The sequence below is a fragment of the Callorhinchus milii genome, unplaced genomic scaffold (assembly GCF_018977255.1).
Source record: "Callorhinchus milii isolate IMCB2004 unplaced genomic scaffold, IMCB_Cmil_1.0 Scaffold5, whole genome shotgun sequence".
NCBI classification, from domain to species: Eukaryota; Metazoa; Chordata; class Chondrichthyes; order Chimaeriformes; family Callorhinchidae; genus Callorhinchus; species Callorhinchus milii.
Window position 1 is genome coordinate 4,877,231 of NW_024704746.1, and position 23,359 is coordinate 4,900,589.

The window sequence follows — 23,359 nt, forward strand, 5'->3', positions numbered from 1 at the left end:
GAGGAAGGTCTTCAAATGGACCTTGAAGGAGGTGAGGGAAGGGGAGGGGCAACGGGATTCCAGGATGGAGATCCAGAGGATGGGAGCAGACAGGCTGAAAGGCAAACCGCCAAGACTGGGGTGGGCAGGGCGGGTGACGTGAAGCAAGCTCGCATGTTAAACCATGGTGTGTATGCCTATTCAAATGGATGATAGTGGACACGATGAGAAGAGTGTCCTTGCCAACAATCCCTCAGATAAACTGCTCATTGCCTTGCTGTGCATAATATGGCTTCCGGGTTTGTCTACAGAATATAGTCACTGCCCTCGATAGGGATCAACTGTGAGGTGCTTCTGCGAGACATCAAACCAAGGATTAGTTTTTCCATTAAAAACCGTGGAACTCACCCTCTAATATCTCACTGCGGTGGCTTTAGCCATCTGCCGTTTGTGGACTTTGAGAGCACGAGGATCGAAGTGTTAAGGTCACAAAGAGGAGTGATGTTTGGTGCTGGCTGTACGACAAAGGGTTAACGAATCCTCCTATCGCTGACCGGTCTGCTCACATCTAATGGTGTCCAATAGCTCACAACACATTGGTACCTGTGGCAATCAGGTGTCCAGTGAGTCGACTGGGAATTCCATCTTTGTGTTTATCTACAATGGAGCTTGCAGATCAAGAAGGCTGGAGAACATAAAGGTGTTTTGTACAAATTATACTGCTGCTCAGTATCAAAGAAGGATTCAGAGAACTGTGAGGAAAACCACTTGTAACACTGGAGTCCACTGGTAGCTTTTGTGGAGTCCTGTAGCGTAGTGGTTAAGGCGCTCGTCTCGCAAGTGAGAGAATCTGGTTTCGATTCCCAGCTGGGGCGAAACTTTAGGCAAGTTTCCTTACTCCACGTGCCTCCGTTTACCTGGCAGCAAGTAGGAACCCAGTTGTTAGTCGATTGGCCGATCGCTTTCCAAGGTAATACTCCCTCAAAAAAAATATTTGGTCACTCAATCCACGACTGTTTGTGGGACACTGTTGTGCACAATTGGCTGCCGCGTTTCACCCACAAAATACAAAGTCAATTTCTCTTCACAGCATATTCTGTGAAGTGCTTTGAGCCATCCCAACGCAATAATAAGGCACTATATCAAATGCAAGGATTATTATTATTATATATAGCTTTTGGGAGAAGAGCAAGTACTCTGAGTTTCTGCCGTCCCCCTGTCAAAGTGACCGTGCAGCTTGCGACCTCAACGCCCTTTCTCTTGTAAGACGCTGGAAATTCTGAGTTTCACTTTACAGTCAATTCACTTTACAGTATATTCTGTGAAGCGCTTTGAGATGGCTCGAAGACATAATAAGGCGCTACATCAAATCCAACATTATTATTACTTCCCTAATATCTGGCACATGTTTTCAGCATTATAGCTTCTCACCGATGTGAAAGCCATCAGGACACGCTTTGAGAGGTTTCGACATTTCTGCTGTGGGCAGCCAGCACCCAGTAACAATCAATCAGCCTTGTATTTGATAAACCATCTGTCAAAAACTCTCAAGTCACTTCAGAGGTTTTGTAAAGTGTAGCGATTGTTTGCAGGCGAACGCTGCAGCCAATTTACACACATCAGTGTCCCACAGACAGCCATGACCATGCAGCGCTGCCCTCAGCAGTGCATTGCAATATCAGCCTAGACTGTGACCTCAAAGCCCCAATGGGGGGTGGGGGGGGGGGGGGATTACAACCTCACAACCTGCTGACCCAGAGGCGAGAGCACTATCTACTGATTTAGGTCGACATACAAAGCATCAGTTGTTAAGACCTAAGCGGTGACGTTACTAAACGAGAGGGATACACACACAGCAGTCCTGGCATGTGTAACGTGGGGCTGCATGTATATATTGAGCAACATTTAAACAAGGAACATTTCAAAATGAGCCTCCAAACTGTAAGAGCTGGCATCAGTACTGACTGAGCCAACTGGCCTGGCTGTACGGAAAACAGACCTGTTTGGCAGAGACAGCAAGCTGCGATATACTGCTACAATTTACAACTTACAATAAAGCGCCTTTCACCTCAGCAGAATATCTCAAAACACTTCACAGTGCTGGATGGGCACCCAAAATGGGGGTGGGAGCCGAGGGGAAAGATGAAAGATAGCCCAGTAAAAGAGGTACGTTTTGGGACGAGGGAAGGGAGAAAGCGAGTTGGAGGAACGACGACATATTACATTCGTGTTACGCTTTTCACATCAGGAGAACATCCCAAAGTGTTGTCAAGGATTTGCACCCGAACTAGGGGTTGGAATCAGGAAGGGTGGAAGGCAGGGAGGGATGGGGTTAGGAGGTTGGCCAAAGGCGTAGTCAAAGAGTAATGAGGAAAGAGAGGCAGAGAGGTGAAAGGATTGTGGGATGGAGTTCCAGAGTGTGGGGGCAGAAAGGCTGAAGGCCTGACCGCAGAGCGGAGGGAGCGGAGGACATGGACCAGGCCAGAGTCCACTGAGCGGAGGACAGGGAGCAGGCTGCTGAGCGAACTCCGGCCCGCTTGCACAAGAAAAGCTAAGAGTTGCAACAATTCATGTGCACCCGAAAAGATGCATTAAAAAAACTCAAGGTCAAGGATACAGATCGAGCTTCATATTTAATAACTTTGCATCTGCACATTTGCCTGATTAAGTCAACGATATCAAGACTGAACCACCCCTCTGTGGCTCTGCCACAGGCTTGTAATCCATTTACTCGCAGGCAATCTAGCAATGCAGATTTTACACTTTGCTTCAATGCAGCAGCGTTAATCATGATGTCCCCTCAAAGATTTGGGCATTTCAGTGATTTTGTTAAGGGGTCACTGGAGGGCTAGAATTCCGCAGTCATTATTCTGAAGCAAGGCTGACGATGTCCGCACGTACTCTCTAACAGGAAGATTCTCTCACTCTGAACAGTCAAGGACTCGAGTGCCAGCTCGGCTCAGTGCCAGGCTCTCTCACCTCTAGGTCAAAAGGATGTGAGTTCCAACCTCACTTCACGCAGAGCTCCTAGTCCAGGCCGACACTCCAGTGCAGTGTGAGGGGGAGCACTGCATTGTCAGGAGGTAAATTTCAGGTGGATTTGGCTGGTTCGGTCCGTATCTCACCTCTGGGTCAGAGGACTGGGGATCAATCCCCTTGGCACTTCAAGCTCACATTCTAGGCTGATACTTCAGCTCGCTGCTGGGGGGAGCGCTGAACGGTTGGGAGGCCATTCACTTCATTTTTGTGGGACACTGATGAGTGCAAATTGGCTGTAGCGTTCAGCTGCAAACAGTCACTACACTTTACAGAAAAGCTCAATTGCTTTGAGACTGTTTTGACAAGACGGTATACCAAATGCAAGGCTTATTGTTGTCTGTTCAGGTGGGCATTAACCTGAGATGTTATTGGAAGGAAAAGGGGCTTTCTCCTAGTGTCCTCGCCACTCAACCCATGATTGTTTGTGAGATACTTACTGTGTCCAAAACTGCTGCCGCATCAGTCTACGGTCATTACACGTATCAGTAATCAGCACTTTGAGACATTTGGCTCATCAGCAGCAACTCGGAGCGGGACATTAGTCTTTGGGGACAGGGAATCCTCCCACTCAGCTCCTGTTAACCCTGCAATCCAAAGCCCTAATGGGTAGGATGGGCCCAGCAGGAAAGATTGCCAGACAGTGCTCCCAATGACTGCTGGATTTTAAGCAGCTACGTGGCTTTAGCTGGTTAGAATCCAGCAGTTACCCCAAAGCACACTCTGGCATCCCCCCAAGCTTTGGCTTTTGCCAACCTGTTGCTAAACTCTTCAGGATTAGGTAAACAGGATGTGTCCCTCAGGTGAGAGCGAGTATTCCATTCCAGACATACAGGCGTCTGGAATGGACATGAAGAACGCTCAGTAGTTTGGCCTGTGGTCTCTTTAAGGTGATCCAGCTGACCCCAAATAATATCCAGGGAAAATGGAACAATCTTGTGGATTGATCGTTGGCAAAATTCCACAAATTATGGTCATTATTAGAAAGAGTAAAACACTTCATTGACAGGGAAAGCGAGACGTGCCCAGGGCTGGAACTCAAAACATAGAAAAGGGAGTAAGAGCAGCAGGAAAATGAGAATGCCTCTGATTCTCTCTCTCGCAAGCAAACTGAAAAGAATGGAGCTGACCTCCATTTCGTACGTCCCCAGGGACTGAATGAGTCACGGGCGAGAGAAGACGAGATCCTCGGTAATCACTCAGCCTGTCAGGAGCAGCCCGTGTGGGAGAAGGGGAAGGTGATTTCAGTCCAAGTACATCCCTGGTCCTGAAACCAGGGAAAACACAGGATGGGGAATGTGTGTGTGTGTGTGTGTGCGCGTAGTGCGGGGAATGTTATTGTGGAGGGGAGATGAGGCACCCCGTGGAGCTCGATCAGGGACGTTACACGTAACACTCTCGCCCGCCCGCCCCCACGCCCCTCGCCTACACATGCGCACACCCCTCCCCTACACACATACACGAGTACACGCAGGTACACGCGTGCGCACCCACACTAGTAAATGATCCAGTCTGAGAAAATCTACCCAGTGAAGCTGAAGACTTTCTATTAATATGAAATCACAGAAACAGGCCACGAGCACATCTGTTCCTAGTTCCTACTGACTGCTATAGCTTGCTATACACCACAGCACCTGCAGTAACACACACATCCCAGTGGTAACCAAAAGCTGCCAGTCGCCAACTGGCTACACAGGCAAACACTGCCTATAGCCTGACACTGATAACCTCACAGACCCCACTCGCTCACTGTCACTGCATCATATACACTGCGGAGGAGTTCACAGGCTGACAGTAATCTGACATACTGGCATCAGCACCCAGTCTCAGCCTGTGAAAACACCAACAAATTCTTACATTTTGCTGAATTTCAAACCAGTTTTCCCCATTAGACTGAAATGCATTCCAACTTGGGACCTGATTTAAGAATTTTCCCTGGGCTCACAGGCTGACCGCAGAGCTCACAGGCTGACCGCAGAGCTCACAGGCTGACCGCAGAGCTCACAGGCTGACCGCAGAGCTCACAGGCTGACCGCAGAGCTCACAGGCTGACAGTAATTGGTGTCTTTCCGTCTCAGCCAATAAATTCCATTGCTGTAGCTGGGAGCGATTCCCCCAATCCCGAGTGGTTTGCACTGGTGTCCGCCAGCTCACTGATAAACCAGGCACTTTATTCACCTCAGAGCGACCCTCAACACCCCGCAACTGTGCAACAGTCAGCAACGCAGCAGTGCTGCAATATGAGACGTGCAGACAGATTCAGTACTGAGCCGGCGTCTGAGGAGATGTAGGAGCAGAACACAGTAACTCCTATGCTGGTACCGTTAACTGCCCCTCGCCAACACACTTCTGCTCACAAGTGCCCCATCCCCGCCAAAGGCCCACCCAAGCCAGGGGCCTCCCTCATCAACACCCCTCCCCCTTGCCACTCCACTAAAAGCCAGTGAAGCAGAGAGAATTCCCCATCTTGGCTCCTCTAACTATCACAAACTGCCTCTTTACGGACCTTATTTGAAACACAGCGGCCCTAACGATGTGAAGCAAATCAATCACAGCATGAGCTGTAATCTCCAGACAACTGTTTTCTCTTCCTCGTCTCCCAGTTGCACACAAAAGATTACACACGGCCTGCAAACCGCTCTCAGCAACACAAAGCGATGGGGTCCCACCTGCCCGGGACTGCCAGCACTTACCCCGTCCGGTAAAGCCCTCCAGCACACGGCACTAACAAACTCGTTGGTATCATCCTCCTTTTTCTCCTTGTCCAACACGCTTTTCACTGTATCAAACTTGAAGGTTAGCAGCGTTTTCGACAGACCCTTGTAGTAGAGGTAAAGAGAATTGTTTTCACTGCCTGGAGGGAACAAACAGAGCGTTGGACACAGGAATTGTACAGATTCAGAAAGCCAGCAAGACAATTAAAATCCATCGATAAACAAGGTGAAGTTCAAGCCTGCAGCTCCGTACATTAAATCAATATCAGATAAGGTGAACAGAACACTTGTTCGACCAAGAGAACGAGTGTTTGCAAACACAGGAACGTGAGATCACGTTGTCAGCCTGGCTCAGTAACACTCGCCCAAGTCAGGAGCTTGTAGGTTGAGCCCCACATTGGAATTTTGAGCTCAGTCCAGGATGACACTCCAGTGTAGTGCTGGGGGAGTGTCACATGGTTGGAGGTGTCTGTCTATACAAGTGGACATTAAAGATCACGTGGCAGTATTCAAATAGAGAAGGAAGTTTCCTTTCCCAGTGTCCTGGCCAACAATCCAACTGATAAAATTGGTCACTTATTCCATGGCTGTTTGTGGGACATGGCTGTGTGCAAATTATCTGCCACGTTCGCCTACAAGATACACAGTCACTACACTTTTCTGTAAATTACAATGAGTGCTTTGAGATGCACTTCTGACGTGAATGGCACTGTAGCAAATGTAAGGATCTCTTAATCCCGTTTCCTTGCCTCTTCTCCACATGGGCGGAAAGGAGGGAAGCATTAATTAATTAGTCCAGTTGGAGCACCCGTTTACAACAGATGGATAAGAGACCAACACGGCATCAGATGAAGGAATGCTGGAAGCCAGATGGCAATGCGTGGCAGGGAAAGGGTTAAATGGATTTAGCAGGTCAAGCACAAGAGTCAAGAAACGGGAGGTCACAGGTGCAGAAAGTTATCAGAGGTTTATGTGATACTGGGCTCGATAACAAAAACAATGGTCTAGATATAAAAGGAAGTGCTGCTGGGTTATACAGAGCCCTGGTCAGACCTCATGTGGTGTAAAGTGTCAGTTTGGGGTGCCCAATTTTAGAAAGGATATATTATCCTGGGAGTGTCCTGCATTGGTTCACTGGATTAATACCTGGTCTGAAGAGACTTAGCCTAGCTGAGAGGTTGGCTGGAACTTAGCTGGGATGCAAAACAAGGGGACGAAGTATTAAGATCGAGCCATCACCCAGAGCTTGGAAGCCATGGCCCCAGCAGGCACGGATAGAGAGAGAGGTGGGCTGATTTTAAGTTGGACAGATCCATGGGATTAAGGAATATGAAGAAAAATTGTGGAAGTGGGATTAAAGATCTGATGTGATCTAATAAAAGTAGTAGAACAGGCTTCCCGGCCTCCTCCCTTCCTGTTCTCCCAATATTTTGTTTCCTACTTGAATGGCAACTGACCAGCTTACTCTGCGTGGAGAACCTCTGGACAGGAAACTGGGATACAAGACTGACAATTCAATTTTAACCAGTTAGACTCCAGTTAGCCCAATGCACACTCCAACCAAGCCTTGGTTCTTGCCAACCTGCGCCCGTGTTTTGCCCATAAAATACAGTCAATTCAATTTACAGTATATTCTCTGAAGCGATTTGATATGTCTCGAAGATGTGATAAGGCGCTATATCAAATGCAAGGATTATTATTAGCTCAGTGGTTAGAGCACTCACTTTGCAAGTGAGAGACCTGAGTTCAATTCCAGGCAGGTCGAAACCTTGGGCAAGTTTCCTTACTCCACACGCCTAATAATAATCCCTCCAAAACCAAAAACAATAATAAATTGGTCATTTTCAATCCACGACTGTTTGTGGGACATTGCTGTGCGCAGTTGGCTACCGTGTTCACCCACAAATATACAGTCAATTCACTTTACAGTGTGTTCTGTGAAGCGCTTTGGGACGTCCTCCCGACGTGAAAAGCGCTCTATCAAATGCAAGATTATTATTATTATAATACTTTCCGGAATTAAGTAAGCAGGATGCGTCCCTCCAGGAAGAGAATGTGCATTCCATTCCAATACATGGAAATTTCCATGTGTAAATTGCATACAAGGAACTGGGTCTGGCTTGGAGGCATTTTAGCACGGTGATGAGTTTCCGCGAGTGTCAGACACCCAGCAGACCAAAGAACATGTTTGAGGGAAGCTTTGCCAAGGCAGTGCCTGAGCACCAGCTGCTGGTTACAGCCCTCCTGCTGAAACACAGCAGGTTTCTCTTGTTGGCCTGAAATCCCTTTAGTGGAAATGTAATTTATTCATTAAATCCCAAGTGAAGCTCCAGGGAAATCCAACTCCACAAAAGAAATAAGCCAAAATTGGGAAGTCGCTGACTTTTCCTAGTTCTTTTAAGCAGTTCAGCTGAGTGAAACGGCTGTGGATTTGATTGCTCTGAAGCTTCTGTTATACCTCAACAGTGTAACCCGGTTGTGATCACAACCAGAGCCATATAGCAGGAACATCTCTACCTGGGAGCGTGGCCAGTAAGGAAATAATATCACCTGATCAATCCTAATCAATCCTTACATTTGATACGATGTCTTTCATGTTGGGAGAACAAGAGAAGTGTTGTATTGTTGGAGGCACTAATCTTTTAGATCAGATGTTAAACTGAGGTCCCACTTGCTCGTTAAAGCACCTCATAATTCTATTTAAAAAGAGAAGGGAGATTCTCTCTCCAGGTGTCTTGGCCAACAGTCCCAGATAAAATTGGTAATTCACTCCATGAATTTACCTGTGCAAACCAGCTGCTACATTTGACCACAACAGTCACCACACTCCAGTAATTGTGAAGTGTTTTGTGAGACCAGTTTTTTAATGCTTCCCTTGGGCTGGGATAACCATTACTTACCACAGGCAATATAATCCCCATTGGATGCCAAGCCCACAAAGTTCTTCTCGTTGATATGTCCTTTAAATGATCTTAAGCAGTGAGGTTTATTGACATTCCAGAGCTTTAGCTGGCTGTCCGTGGAGCTGCAAACAAACCACAGACACGGGAGCTTTACACACACACACAAAAACCTGACTTCCCTCCTATAACAGTCATGCCGTCAGCACATCGTCTACAAAGCTCACAGTTCAACAACTCCTAAAGAAAGTTTGGAGAGAGACAAATCCAATATACAGTATGGGGAGTGCCTTATTCCTGTGTGTGTGTGCGCGCGAGTGTGTGAGAGAGTGAGCGAATGTGATTGCGAGCGAGTGAATGTGGGTGAGTGTGAGCGAGTGTATGTGATTGAGTGTGAGTGAAAGTGACTGAATGTGAGAGAATGAGAGAGAGAGTGATTATCACCTCAATACCCGCTCACACTTGTCTTTGAGGCGAGGCATCTCTGGGTAGGGATCGGGTCGTCTTATCGAAGCCACACCTCCCAGTCAGAGCCCAGTGGTGGGACTGCAGACCACCCCACCATAGCCATGACATACAGACAGACCACCCCAGCCAGGCAGACATCAAAATAACTTACGCTGATACAATCTCTTCTCCACTCACAAACTTTGCGTAAGACACAGCCTTCCGATGTCCTTTGAACACCATGATTGGTTGCTTAGTGTTTCGAAGATCATAGTAGTGGACACAGTGGTCTGTGAAGAGAAAGAAGTTAGTGAACAGTGAGCAATGCCAGGGTGTTACTGTGTGGGGGGATGTGGGTCAGACTCGTTTCAGCAACTGTTCATTTTCAAATCTAATTTCCAAAGAGTGCTTGGTAATAATAACAAGGATTATTATAAGCTTTCTGTTTCTATTCAATAATCCTTACATTTGATACACCGCCCATAACCTCAAAACCCTGTGGAGTCCTGTAGCATATTGGTTAGAGCACTCGGCTCGCAAGCGAGAGGTCCTGGGTTCGATTCCCGGGAAGGGCGAAACGTTAGGCAAGTTTCCTAACTCCACACGCCTCTGTTTACCTAGCAGTGAGTAAGAACCCGGTTGTTAGTTGATTGGTGGATCGCTTCTCCCAGTATAATAATCCCTCAAAATATATAGTCAATTCACTTTGCAGTACATTCTGTAAAATGTTTTGAGATGTCCCCTAGACACGATAAGGTGCTATATCAAATGCAATGATAATTTTATTATTATTAAAACATCTCAAAGCACTTCATAGGACATGTCTGAATGTAGTCATTGTAGTTATAGGCAAGCATAGCTGCAGATTTGCACACAGCAGTTTCCCCACAAACAGCCATGAAGTGAGTGACCAATTTTACTTTGGAGGATTGTTGGCCAGGTCACCGAGAGAGAAACTCCCTTCTCTTTTCCAAGTATCATGGGATCATTAACGTCCACCTGAACAGGTAGACAAGGGTCTATGCAGCAGTCCCACCAGCACTGTATTGCAGTGTCAGCCTTAGACTGTGAGCCAAAAGTCACCACTTGGGGCTTGAACCCACAACCTTCCGACTCAGTGGCGTTTTTTTTCTGCTGCTTTTGCCCTTTTTTTCCCCACTAAAAGCCTGAAAGCAAGTCATCTGACTGCAGCAATGCAAATTAGGTAACAACCCTGCTCACCCAGCCGGGAGATGGAAAGCAGCTCCCAGTAAATAGCTCTGTCCTCATGAATAAAGTTCTTGTTAAAAAAAGACGGTAAATTCAGAACTGATTAAAGCTGTAATGGGAAGGTGAGCAGGGACATCGGAATCCAAATTCATTGCACTGCCCAGGGGAAAATCCATAGGTTAGCGCGCTCGCCTGAGAGCGAGAGGACCCGGATTCGATTCCTGCCCGGGGCGAACCTTAGGGATGTTTTCTTACCCCACACACTTCTGTTTACCTAGCAGTTAGTAGGAACTCAGTTATTGGTTGATTGGCGGATGGCTTTTCCAGGGGTAATCCTTTCAAAAATAAATAGTTAAATAGCTTGGTCACTCAATCCACGGCTGTCAACAAGACGGAAGCCATATTCCTTGGCTTCTGTTAATGTCTCTGACCTCACCGAACCGGTGCGCAACCTAGGGGTCAGGTTCGACCCACAGCTGTCCTTCCTTCAAAAATACAGTCAATTCACTTTACAGTATATTCCATGAAATGCTTTGAGACGTGATAATGTGCTTTATCAAATGCAAGAATCTCAGTCAAGCCTGTCACGAGGAGTGAATGCTGGACATTACCTGCACAGCCAAAGGCGAGGTGGTACATTGAAGTGGGACTAAATTTAACACAGCAAACGTTGGCCTTGGCTTCGATACTCGCCACTGAGTTATCCAGGTTTGTGGACCACAGCTTCACTGCGATAAATGACAACATTCAGAGAGTGAGTCATTGCCGGCAACGCATTGTGGGACACAGAACATGGTTAACAGAACCGCTTCTAGCATCAAATCCATCAGCTCTACTTTTCAGAGGATCAGATTAAAGATGCCCATTTTTTTCAACAACAACAAATTACATTTACACAGTGCCTAATGAGAATGAAAGTTGTTTCTCAACGATTAATACTATTCATAAGGAAGGACAACCTATTCTCCACCTGGCTGATCAAGAATGATGGGACAATATAAGTTAACCGAGCTTCTGCTGCCTACCACCACGATAACAAAGGGCAGCAGCACAATACACAACCTGGGTATGAGACAGCCTCCTCCCCGCGACAATACAAGTCACTGATCGCTTCCTATCTGTATAAACGCTAACCTTCCTATCACAGTGCTCAAACCAGCAACAGGGGACGAACGAGAGTCCGGCGTCCACTAGTGCTGCTACGAAGCCTGTTCCCAGGGAGTTTTGCCATTTCATTCAACTCACTGTGACCACATGGTGCCCCTGGTCCACAGCAATTACTGTGGTAGGTATGTATGTACTGTGCACATTACTAGCACAATACACTCCACACTGCAGCATATACGTCCCTGATACATACACGTTCCGATACACACACCGACCACACACAAACACACACACACACTCGTTTAGAGCCCAGTGCACATATGGCTTGCTGTAAACTATGTACCAAAAATGAACTGTAATGAACCATTCCATGCGGAAGATGCTGTGATGGGCCACGAGTCAGGGTCAGCACTTTGCTGGATGCTGGGTATAGTTTGGGACGTGCCCACTCTGCCTGCAGTACAGCTGTAACTGTGACATTCAGGGGAATACAGATTTAATGGCGTTTAAACAGCGAGTTAATGGCCTAGACTCCCCGAGGCCATTCATTACACAATGGAAAGAGGTATTCTGTATGTAATAGGTAATTATCACATTTAGTTTAGCTAAATAATAATGCAATCAGTGCTCAAAAAGACATGCCAGAATTATTACAGTAGTACAACTATTATTGATTACTCCACATACCCAGAAACTCAAGCACCTCAGAACGCGATATTCCACAGAAATAACTCAACGTCCACCCCTTAACCAAAACCGGCATTCCCTGACTCGGCACCTTAACAACAACAAATTTGCACAGTATTTACACAGCGCCTTTCACATCAGGAGGATGTCCTAAGGCGCTGGACAGCCAAGGAATTGGAGCCGAGCTGGGGGTTGGAATCAGGAGGGGTGGAGGGCAGGAAGGGTGACCAAAGGGGAGGTTAGCCTTTCACCCTCAAGATCACAAGAGAAATTCAGGTGAATAAGCCCCTTTAGCCCACTTGACCTCATCCTTCTAGAATCCTCACCTTCCTCTCCTCCCAACACAGCATCAAACTGTTTCTTAGACAAGCCCAGTGTCCTGACCTCAACAACCCTTCCTGGTAACCTGTTCCAATTGATAATTACCCTCTGGGTAAAAAAAACTTCCTGGTGTCTGTTGTGAACCTGCTGTTTTGACAAATCTGAAAGTATTGTTCTGGGTTTACATTTTCAATCCCATCTAAAATGTTACATACCTCTATGAGGTCCCCTCTGAGTCATCTCTTTCCAAGACTGAAGAGCCCGAGCTTGTCTAATTGTTGCTCACAGCTCATTCTTCTAACACTGGCGATCATCCTCTTTGCTCTCCTCACTCTCTAGACCCTGGGCAGCCCATTATGTTGTGGTGACACAGTACTCTCCCAAAATACAGAGCTCTACGTGTGACCTTACTACTACGCTATACAATCTGAGAAGGACGTCACGGGATCTGAACTCAACTGATCTGAGAATACGGCCCACAAGTTTATCAGTGAGCTACATGAAAGGGAAGAACCTGGGTGTGATCACAGGTCTGCGTTGTTGTTCTAACTCACTAACTTACTACAATCTGTTTCTATGCTGTAAATGGGAACTGAAGCCTGCAGGTGCTGGGCTAATGTGGCTGGGTTTAACAGTGGGTATATATGAACCTGCACAGAGCAGTGCCCGCGCTACAGTGGGGGTGACAGCCACGTCAGTACCAGTGAAGAGGAACTTTACATTACCTTTAGCGTCATCAGACCCAGAAGCTAGGAGTTTGGGGTCCATTAGATTGAAATCTACACTCCAACATCTCTTCTCATGCTCCTGGAATGAGAATGTTGCCTTTAGGCACAGGTAATACAATGGAACATACAATAGATCAAGGCTAGAGCACTGGTTCCTGGGTGGACAGCAAAACAAGGCATTTACCTCTCAGCTGGATTAGACAGCCTATTCAGCCTCTCTTACCCCAGGGCCTGAGAACCACTCAGCCAGAGATGGTGATACTCTTCAGTGCAGCTGTCATGTGTAGAAAGCCTGGCATTTCAGTCCACACACTTGTACAGTACCTACATCACCATGCAAGTCAGGTGATGACACCCTGGACCTGTGCTAATATTTTATCTGCTGATTAACAACTGACCACAGTGCCTGACCGCCCCAGGATTACAATCCTCCCACTTTAACATTTGTCAGCTGGTCTGGTCGGGCACTACTGCCAAAAGGGACGCCAAGTTTCCAAATGACGACTGAACTTACCGACGTTTCTTATTTACGTTTATTGTAAATAAGACCGTTTACAATCTTAAATGGTCAAGACAACTGTTGCAAACAATAACCAGCCTTGCAATAAAGTTAAGAACATGAAGTAGTAAATTAAATTCCCCTAATATTGGAGTTTAACACAAAAACAGTTTTGGCTCCCGAAGGAAGACCTTCATAGACGAGGAGTTATAGGGAGACAATCACCAAAGTGGCTGTTGTGCAGTTTCTGAGGCTTAAAGAGCCGTGGCCCTTCTCTACTGCGGAATAACCTATTTGTTTGTACCCGCAGTCTAAGCACATCACACCAATGAACCTAGGGCCAGGGGGAGGGGGAGAAGGGAGAAAGCTTTGCATCTTAAGAGGATATTCTAAGACCTTGATAATCAGCCGAGCTGCTTCCACTCGCAGATTGTGACAAACTGTTACAGAAAGCACTAGGGACATGTTTGGGCGGACACTGAAGTCCCAGCACCAAAGCACTGGGCGGGTTTAATGATCAAGAGGAAAGCAATACTTTGTAAATGTCAGTCTGGTTTAGTGGGTAGCTTTGTGCACTCTGGGTGAAAAGATTGCGGGTTCAGGCTGACACTCCAGGGTTGGAATGCCGTGAGATGTTTTGGCGGATCGTGTTGGAAAAGAAACTTTCTCTCTCCCAGTGTCCTGATCGACAATCCCCCAGATAAAAATTCACCTCATGACTATTTGTGTTGTATCACACAATATTCGTAACATGCAATCACCACTAAAACAGTCACCACACTAGGCAGCGATTGGATGTGGAGCTTGCTGAGGTTCGACAGTAAAAATACAAGCGTTGTTCATAAATATGACTGTAAAACAGTGTGAAGATGGAGACGATAGGAGTTATATTACCTGATACACTTTGGATCTCTGTCCGGTGAATCCGTCCCACAGGATGACTGTACCTTCATAGTCACTGCTGGCTAAGAGGTTCTTATGGTAACTACTCCAGCTGATACAGCTGAAATAAAGGCAAGGAGACAGATGAAGTGCAAGTGCTCCCAATCACAGCCATCCCTCACAACATACTTCAAAACCACAGCATAACAGCCATCTGCAGCAGTTGTTCCCTCATGACTATAAGCAGATTTATCAGATCCTTAGATATTCAGCCTGCCTTGCACTGAGGCCGAATTCAATCCGTGAGAACAGCATATGGGGAGAATTGGCAGCGCAGCTAGCTACATTTTTATGAAGATCAGTTATTCTTCATAACTTTGATGCAACACATATGGTGAATGGCTCTGGCTTGTGGAGGAGGACTCACAGCCTGAGGCAACACTGCCCTGATGCTAACACTCGTTATTTATGATTCACTTACTGATACAACAGGCAGCTTAACACTCTTGTGCGAATAGAGGAAGTTTGCAAGATGCCCATGGTTACTGAAAGGCATTCTGTGAGCTAAGGCATTGAATCAAAGGCAATTATCACATGGAAGGGCTGGGATATAAGGGGCATTCTCTCTCCAATTGGTGACAGTAACTAGCGGGGCTCCCCCACCCCGGGGATCGGCACTGGGCTCCAGCTTTTCACACTGAAAACCTTGGGCTTAGTACATAAATCACCTGCATCTGCAATACACTAAAGATGTCTATAGGACATTGCAGAGCACAAATTGGCGGCTACCTGTATTCATCCATGAAATACACAGTCACTACACTTCACAGTAAACGTTGTGCTTTAAGACGATGTGAAAGTCTCTAAATCAAATGTGAGTGTTATTATTAATAATACAGTTTGCATTTATAGATTGCATTCCATGTCGGTAGGTCATCTGAATCTCAAAGTGCTTAATGTAGAAACAGAGGGCAGCCTTCTACACTTGCTGATGACATTAAACTAGGAGGTGTTGAAAAATAATTCTATAATCCTTCCATTTGACATTACACCTCATGAGAACAAATCAAAGAATTTCATGGAATATGATATAAAGTGTGGTGACTATTTGTAGGCAAATGCGGCGGCCTATTTGCATATAGCAATGTTCCACAAACAGCTATGGAGTGAATGACCAATTTATTTGGGGGATTGTTGGTCTGGACGCCAGGAAAAATGCACTTCTGTTTTCCAATATCAAAATGCAAGGATTATTATTATGATAATTGAGGGATTTAAAATGAGCCGTCAGTCTTGCTCAGTTGGTAGCACTCTCGCCTTTTGAGTCAGATGTTGTGGGTTAAAGCCCCACGTTGGGACATTGAGCTCGCAGTCTAGGCTGACGCTCCAACAACAACAACAACAAGATTCCATTTATATTGCGCCTTTCACGTTGGGAGGACATCCCAAGGCGCTGTACAGTTGGGTCAGGACCCGAGCAGGGGGGAAATGGTCAGGGTGAGGGGAGGGAAGGGAGGGGGCGAGGAGGGGGGAAATGGTGAGGGTAGGGAGGGAGCGAGGAGGGGGTAGAGAGTCGAGAGTGGAGCTGAAGGCACGGTCAAAGAGAAAGGTCTTGAGACCGGCCTTGAAGGAGGAAAGGGAGGAGGCGGCGAAGGCACTGGGGGATAGAGTTCCAGAGCCTAGGGGCTGAGAGGCTGAAGGCCCGGCCACCGATGGTAGGGCGGTTGGGGCGGGGGATGTGGAGCAGACTGGAGCCAAAGGAACAGAGGGTATAGGTAGGTAGGGGGATAGTAGGTCAGAGAGGTAGGAGGGTGAGGATCTTGAATTCGATCCTCTGGGGGATGGGGAGCCAGTGGAGGCGAGCGAGGGTGGGAGTGATGTGGTCCCGAAGCCTGGTGCGGGACAGTACACGAGCTGCAGAGTTCTGAATGACCTGCAGCTTGTGGAGGGAGATACCGGGAAGGCCGGCGAGGAGAGAGTTCCCATAGTCCAGCCTTGAGGTGATAAAGGCGTGGACCAGAGTTTCAGCAGCGTGAGGGGTGAGGTAGTGCCGTAGTCTGGCGATATTCCGGAGGTGATGGAAGGCGGTGCCAGTTGTGGCGCGGATATGAGGGAGAAATGACAGCTCAGGGTCGAACAGAACACCGAGGTTCCTGACTGGCTTTGAGAGGTGGAGAGTGCAGCCTTGGAATCTGATGCTGTCAGCTCCAGTGCAGTGCTGGGGTAGCGCCGCATGGTCAGAGGTGCTGTCCTTCAGATGAATAGATAGGTGACTTTTCCTTCTGATTAGAAACCAAGAGGTGATCTTAAAATCACAGCTAGGATTGGTAGAATGGAGATCAGAAACAATTTCTTCAGGCAGAATGTGGTGATAGTATGGAATACATTGGAATCTGCCATGATCGGATAAACTGAGAGAAGAGATAAGGTGACATGATTGGAAAAGAGAAGGGAGCTTTTATTTGTTTCCTGGGTCAGCAATGCTCCAGATAGAATCTGGTCATTCATTTCACGGCTGTTTGTGGCACCCTACTGGGTGCAAATTGCCTTCTGCATTTGTCTACAAAACACACATACAGAAATTACTAATGGAAACCTGGCAGGTCTGAAGGACGTCCTATTCCTGCTGCTCTCAACACTAGCTGAGTTGTGAAACACAGAATGCAACATTCTGGTTCCAGGACACCCCAAGCCGCTGTCAGGAGATGTTGTTCTCTGCAGTCCTGCAGCGAAGCTGTTAACCTGAGGTCCCGTCTGCCCATTTAGGTGGACTTTAAAGATCCTGTGACGTTACTGGGAAAGAGAAGGGAATTTCTCCTAGTTTTCTGCTCAGCAACCCCTAGATAGAAGATGACCATTCATTTCATGCCTGTTTGTGGCACCTTGCTGTGTGCAAATTGGCTGCTGTTTGCACCTATGAATACAGACAGAAATTACCCAAGGGAGTGCTTTGAGATGTCTCGATACTATAGGCTGTAGAAAATGCAAGCATTCTGTAATAAAAAAATGTTTCTGGAAAACACACAAGTGAGAAATCTGAACCGTAGATACATGCACTGGAACAGTGAAGTGCACAAAGACTCCTTACGGTGAGAGTGGGTGGGGGTGAAGATCAGAAGAGACTCAGAGAGAGGGTTACCTCCACGCTTAACCTCCATCAGCTTCCTGACTCCATTCATTGTTTCAGGAGGTCAGATGGGTGTCTGACACATGTGGAAATCCATCACCATGCTTAAGAGTATCCTAACCCAACTGAGAATTCCATGCATCCCATCTACACATGGAAATCCCAGAAATAGATTGTTGAAATGGAATGTGCACTCTCTCTCTGGGGACACACATCCTGTTTACCTAATTCCAGGAAGCATTAGGTGCAGGTTGGTAAGAGCCAAGGCTTGAGGACCGCAGAGTGTGCATTGGAAGGTAATGCTGGAGTCTAACCAGCAAAAACCACATAGCTTGCCATAGCACTAGTCTGGCAAGCTTTCCCACTGCTTGTCCAGCTAGGACCACCTTAACCTTTAGGGCTTTGGCTTGCGGATTTAACAGGAAGCAAGCAGGAAGAGTCCCTCCCCCCAGTGACTGGTCTGGCCTTCCAGGTGCTGCCAATGAGCTGGGCTGTGCAGTCATAGCCATAGAGGCCTGGCTCGATTCTGGCATTCTTACCTCCCCCTTACTGCCTACAATAACCTGAGCCGGGATCGGTGTATGGGGCAGCAGCTTCCCAGCTGGGCTGCTCTCCGCATAGCAAAACGTGCACAGAAGCAGCTAGCGGCGGAAGTGGGGGATTGGAGGAACAGTTAGTCTCAGTTACACTAAAGGCCCTTTGGGTGACCAGATATAAAAATCTTTCAAATTCTTTTTCCTGCTGTAAAAATCTTTCATAAGCTTATCCTTTGCCTTTTCCAAATGTAATTCAGTTTAAGACTGGCAATTTGTCTGAATGCAGCTTAGATTTAAAACATTTAAATGTACCCACTTTGTACATGCCAGCATCATCGGTCCCTTCTGGACAATCTGGTGAAGATTCAAGCCAATTAACATCCTCAAACAAGGCTGGATCCACCTCCACTGCCTCTGGGGGGACTGCCTTGTTTGAGTCTGTTAATCGGCTTAAATGTGTTACAATTCAGACAGAAGGGGAATTGGGGCTAAATTCATTAACAGGTCACAGCAGATTCAAATGAATCTCTCTTCTCTCCTCACAGACCAAAATCACCTTCACTCCCCCCCCCCCCAATAAAAACTCACAGCTAGTTTGTGCAATAGAGGGCAAGGTCCTGTGAATCACAAGAGGTATTAATAATGTGGATAAACTCAGTTTAATCCCTACTCTTCAGGGACAGATTGCTGGTCTCTCCAGCAGCCATCTCTGCTTCAGTAAGATTTGTCAGATGATCATGATCACACACAATCACTGGCAGAAACTTCCCATCTTCACTGGACCTATAAAAGCCGCATTTATTTTTGCCATCTGACATGCAGACACCCATCAGTAGGCTTAAGAGTATCAGAACCAAACTGACGAGTTTCTCATGTCTGGTCTGTGATGTACAGTGCATGCACTCTATCTTGCAGAGTATTAATTCTCTGTCCCCTATTGTAGTGGCTAGCGGAGTATTAAGTCCCCTAGCGTAATGGTTAGCATGCTCAACTCGCAAGCGAGAGGACCCAGGTTCAATTCCCGGGCCAGCAAAACCATAGGCAAGTTTTCCTACTCCTAACTAACCCACACACGCCTGTTTATCTAGCAGTAACTAGCATCCTGGTTGTTAGTCAATTGGTAGATCGCCTTCTGGATTTAATAATCCCTCATCAAAAAATGCACTCACTCAATCCACAAAAGTTTATGGGACACTGCTGCGCACGATTGGCTGTCGCATTTCACCCACAAAACTACAGTCAATCCACTTTACAGTATATTCTGTGAAGCAGTTTGAGACATCTGAACAACATGATAAGGTGCAATATAAAATGCAAAGATATCATTATTATTAAGCGCGGGTCAATGAGAACCAAGGCTTTGGACCCAGAGTGTGACTGCTGGAGTTTAACCAGCTAAAACCACACAGTTTACAATTACAAACATTGCCTGGGAAGCATGTTGTCCAGCCAGGACTACCCAACCCATTGTGGCTTTGACTTGCAGGGTACTTAGGAACCAAGTGTGAAGAATCCCTGCCCCAGTGACTGTCTGCCCCTCCGTGTCCTGACAATAAGCTCAACCCAATGCAATCCTGCTTCTCACCCCACAGCTTGTCTGATCAGTAAAACAACAAGAAAATGATTATCCCCAGCAGAAACACAGAATTCACAGTCCTGCAATTGACAAGATAAATTAGAAATTTGCTTTACTACGTTGAAGAGCCATGGTTTATTGATCTGAGCCATTAATCTCCAGCTGGTCAATAATAACATCTGGGCTCCAATTGGAGTGAGACAGCTATGAAGTGGACGACCATGCACTCTGTACTCCTCTGTGAGAAAGCATGGGTTTTGCCCCGGCGAGCAAAATAGACATTGAACTAAGAAGATCATAAGAACTCAATCTTCTAAAACAATGTTACGCTCCACAAATTCCCAGCTGTTGCCCACCACAATAGTCTTCACAATGTATAGGAGAGAAAAGGGCTGGAAGGTTTCGGCAATGTGTGCACTATCTGTCAGCGAACAGAGAAGTCAGCCTAGCTCAGTCAGTGACATTCTCACCTCTGGGTCAGTACTTTGTGGGTTCGTGCCTCACGTCGGAAGCTACATTGCAGTGGGGAACTCTGCATTGGAGGTGCCTGCCATTGGATAATACGTTATTAAAACAAAGTCCCCTCTGCTTATTCAGGCAGACTTTAAGGATCCCTGTGGTGCTATTGGAATAGAGAAGAGTTTCTCTCTCCTGGTGACCTGGCCATAAATCCTCAGATAAAATTGGTCTCTCACTTCATGACTGTTTGTGGAACACTACTGTGCGTCATTGGTTGCCATGTTTCACTCATAAAATACACAGTGATTCCACTTTAAAGTATATTCTGTGAAGCGCTTTGAGATGTCTCAACGACATGAAAAAGCGTTATATCAAATACAAGGATTATTATTATTATCCATCTATTCTGCCTGCCCAGCACTCCCCGCCCAGCAGAAGTTGGTAACTGTAGGCCAGCACCGCGGCTGATCTCCGAGCGGAGCCAGACACGCTGCACACGACTCAGTTTAATCCATTAAGGTTACTGCAGAGAGCAGGACTTGGCTTCAACCCCTCCGAGATACTTCAGATCAGATTGAAGCGGCGATCAAGAAGGCACTAGTTACCAAGTTTCAGAAAGATTGAGGATAAATGGTGGCAAATTATTGCCGGTTGCTGGTGAATCAGGAAGAAGGGGCTATTAAGACAGCTCCTTCACTGGAAGAGTCTGAGGAGGGAAGGACATGGAATGCATTGCCAAGCGCTATTGAAGCTGAGACCATAACATTTAACAACAACAACTGACATTTGTATAACGACTTTCAAGTCAGGAGGACATCTAAACAGGAATAGTATTTGAAACAACATCATAAACAAGGGCACAAAAGACAGAGCACTGATTTGGAATTGGTATGTGTAGCTGTAATGGGGGAGTGAGAACTGGAATAGACTTTATGGACTGAAACGGCTTTGTCTTTGCTGTAATTTTCATGCATTTTACTGCCACACTTCACACTGCTGAGTGCTCCTGTTTGCTGGATGCTGCGGAACAAGCAATCAGACAACCTGCTCGATGCATCAATAACACAGCCACCATCATTGGGCAATGCCTGCAGGTGCACAGTACACACTGCAGGCTAGAGAGGGGTGCAGAGAGAGAGAGACAGAGAGAGAGGAGGGGGCAGAGGGGGGCAGATGGGGGGGGAAGAAGGGGGGCAGAAGGGGGGCAGAGAGGGGGGGGCAGAGAGCGAGGGGGGGCAGAGAGCGAGGGGGGCAGAGAGCGAGGGGGGGCAGAGAGCGAGGGGGGGCAGAGAGCGAGGGGGGCAGAGAGCGAGGGGGGGCAGAGAGCGAGGGGGGGCAGAGAGCGAGGGGGGGGCAGAGAGCGAGGGGGGCAGAGAGAGAGGGGGGGCAGAGAGAGGGGCAGAGAGAGGGGGCAGAGAGAGAGGGGGGCAGAGAGAGAGGGGGACAGAGAGAGGGGGCAGAGAGAGAGGGGGGCAGAGAGAGGGGGGCAGAGAGAGAGGGAGAGGGGGGGCAGAGAGAGGGGGCAGAGAGAGAGGGGGGCAGAGAGAGAGGGGCAGAGAGAGAGAGAGGGGCAGAGAGAGAGAGGGGGGGCAGAGAGAGAGAGGGAGAGAGAGAGGGGGGGCAGAGGGGGGGGGGGGCAGAGAGGAGAGAGAGAGAGAGAGGGAGGGAGGCAGAGAGAGAAAAAAGGATGCTTATCTGCATGTAGATGCACATAAACAAAGTGTGATTTTCCCCAGTGTACTATATTGCTAATGAATGTGTGCAGGGGAGATAACAATGGATTGTCTCTGTAGGGTTGTGCTTGTACTGATTTATCCAGGCAGCAATAGCTGGGGCAAGCCTGTTCTCTCACCCCCCCCCCCCCCCCCCCCCCCCCCCGACATCTGACAGGCCGGTCGGTCATCAAGCGAGAGAAAATGGACAATATTCAGACCAGGTGTCACTACCATGAGAGAGAAAAGCAGCTTTTGTACCTGGTGCTTTATGTGAAGGGAGTGTTCAACACACTGCAGTATCCAATTCGTCCCATGTCATTGCCTGACAGCTTCTCACACTTACTGGTTGGCACTCATACAACAAACGCATTGAAGCACTGGAAGGAGAATGATGGACTTTGACGAAAAGCTGGGTTGAAAAGATCAGTAGGGTTGTGAAGGCCAGAAGAACAGGAAAGAGGTTTGGGAAGTGAATTCCAGGGACAGGGGTGGAGTGGCTGAAGGCTTGGCCACCAATATTGGGGTGAAGGACAAGCAGGAGAGCAGCAATCAGACTGCTCACTGTGAGACGCTTCTTATCAATCTGCACAGCCTGCAGCTGTCGATGTTTTCAGGACATTTACAAGCACAACATTCCTAATCTTCCTCACGCTCTCGAACAGCCTGGCAACAAAGTGCAGCAGAATCTGCTTCCTCCTTGTGCTCACGCTAATGTATGAGAGGACTCCAACATGCCAATGTAGGTCACCATCATCATTCACTCAGCAAGCTCAAGCACCGGATATAAAGGAACAGACGGCTGCACAATGGAGCCGGGGGGAGAGCAGGAAAGACACTCCGTGGGAGGGACAATGCCTCAGAGTTTGGAGTCCCACAGGAGCCATGATGGTCACACATCCTTGCCTTTGCCTGCCTGTCCCCAGTACGGCAGGCCTGATGAGAAAACACTCTGTGAAAGATGGCGTAAACTGGGAGCAAAGACACAGAGCTGTACAGGAATTAATGCACATGAAGAGCATCAGGAGAGACAGCCTACGGCTGGCAAGGGAGAGCTTTGTGCATGTGGCTTTGGGGAGCAGGGAGCGTCATAATAGCTCTTGCCCATTGTGACGAGACCACCTCACTGTGTGAGTGTCCAGTGTCAGTAACTGAGAACTAACAAAGGCACATTCATCCTTTGCCAGTTCTAGACTGTGATACGGGAGTCAGAGACGGAAAGTTGCTAATACTAAATCATCCTTGAGTTTATACCGCTCATTTTCACCCTGTCTAGACATCTCAAAGCAATTCACAGGAATAATAGAATAATAACATGTAGTGACTATTTTGGAGCTGAATGCAGCAGCCAATTTGCATACAGGAACATCCCACACTCAGCCATGGAGTGAGAGTGACCCATTTTATCTGGGGGATTGTTGGCCAGGACACCGGGAGAGA

General features: G+C 47.4%; 1 protein-coding gene across 1 annotated transcript in view; it reads right to left on the reverse strand.

Annotated features, from left to right (window-relative positions):
- cop1 (COP1 E3 ubiquitin ligase) overlaps positions 1-23,359 on the reverse strand; it is a 67,230-nt gene that overhangs the window by 12,671 nt on the left and 31,200 nt on the right. The window contains exons 13-18 of the mRNA XM_042335550.1: positions 14,522-14,630; positions 13,126-13,207; positions 10,897-11,013; positions 9,249-9,366; positions 8,630-8,754; positions 5,709-5,869 (exon numbers count right to left, since the gene is read on the reverse strand). Of these exons, the coding sequence (XP_042191484.1) occupies positions 5,709-5,869; positions 8,630-8,754; positions 9,249-9,366; positions 10,897-11,013; positions 13,126-13,207; positions 14,522-14,630 (712 nt within the window). The remainder of the gene's footprint in view (positions 1-5,708; positions 5,870-8,629; positions 8,755-9,248; positions 9,367-10,896; positions 11,014-13,125; positions 13,208-14,521; positions 14,631-23,359) is intronic.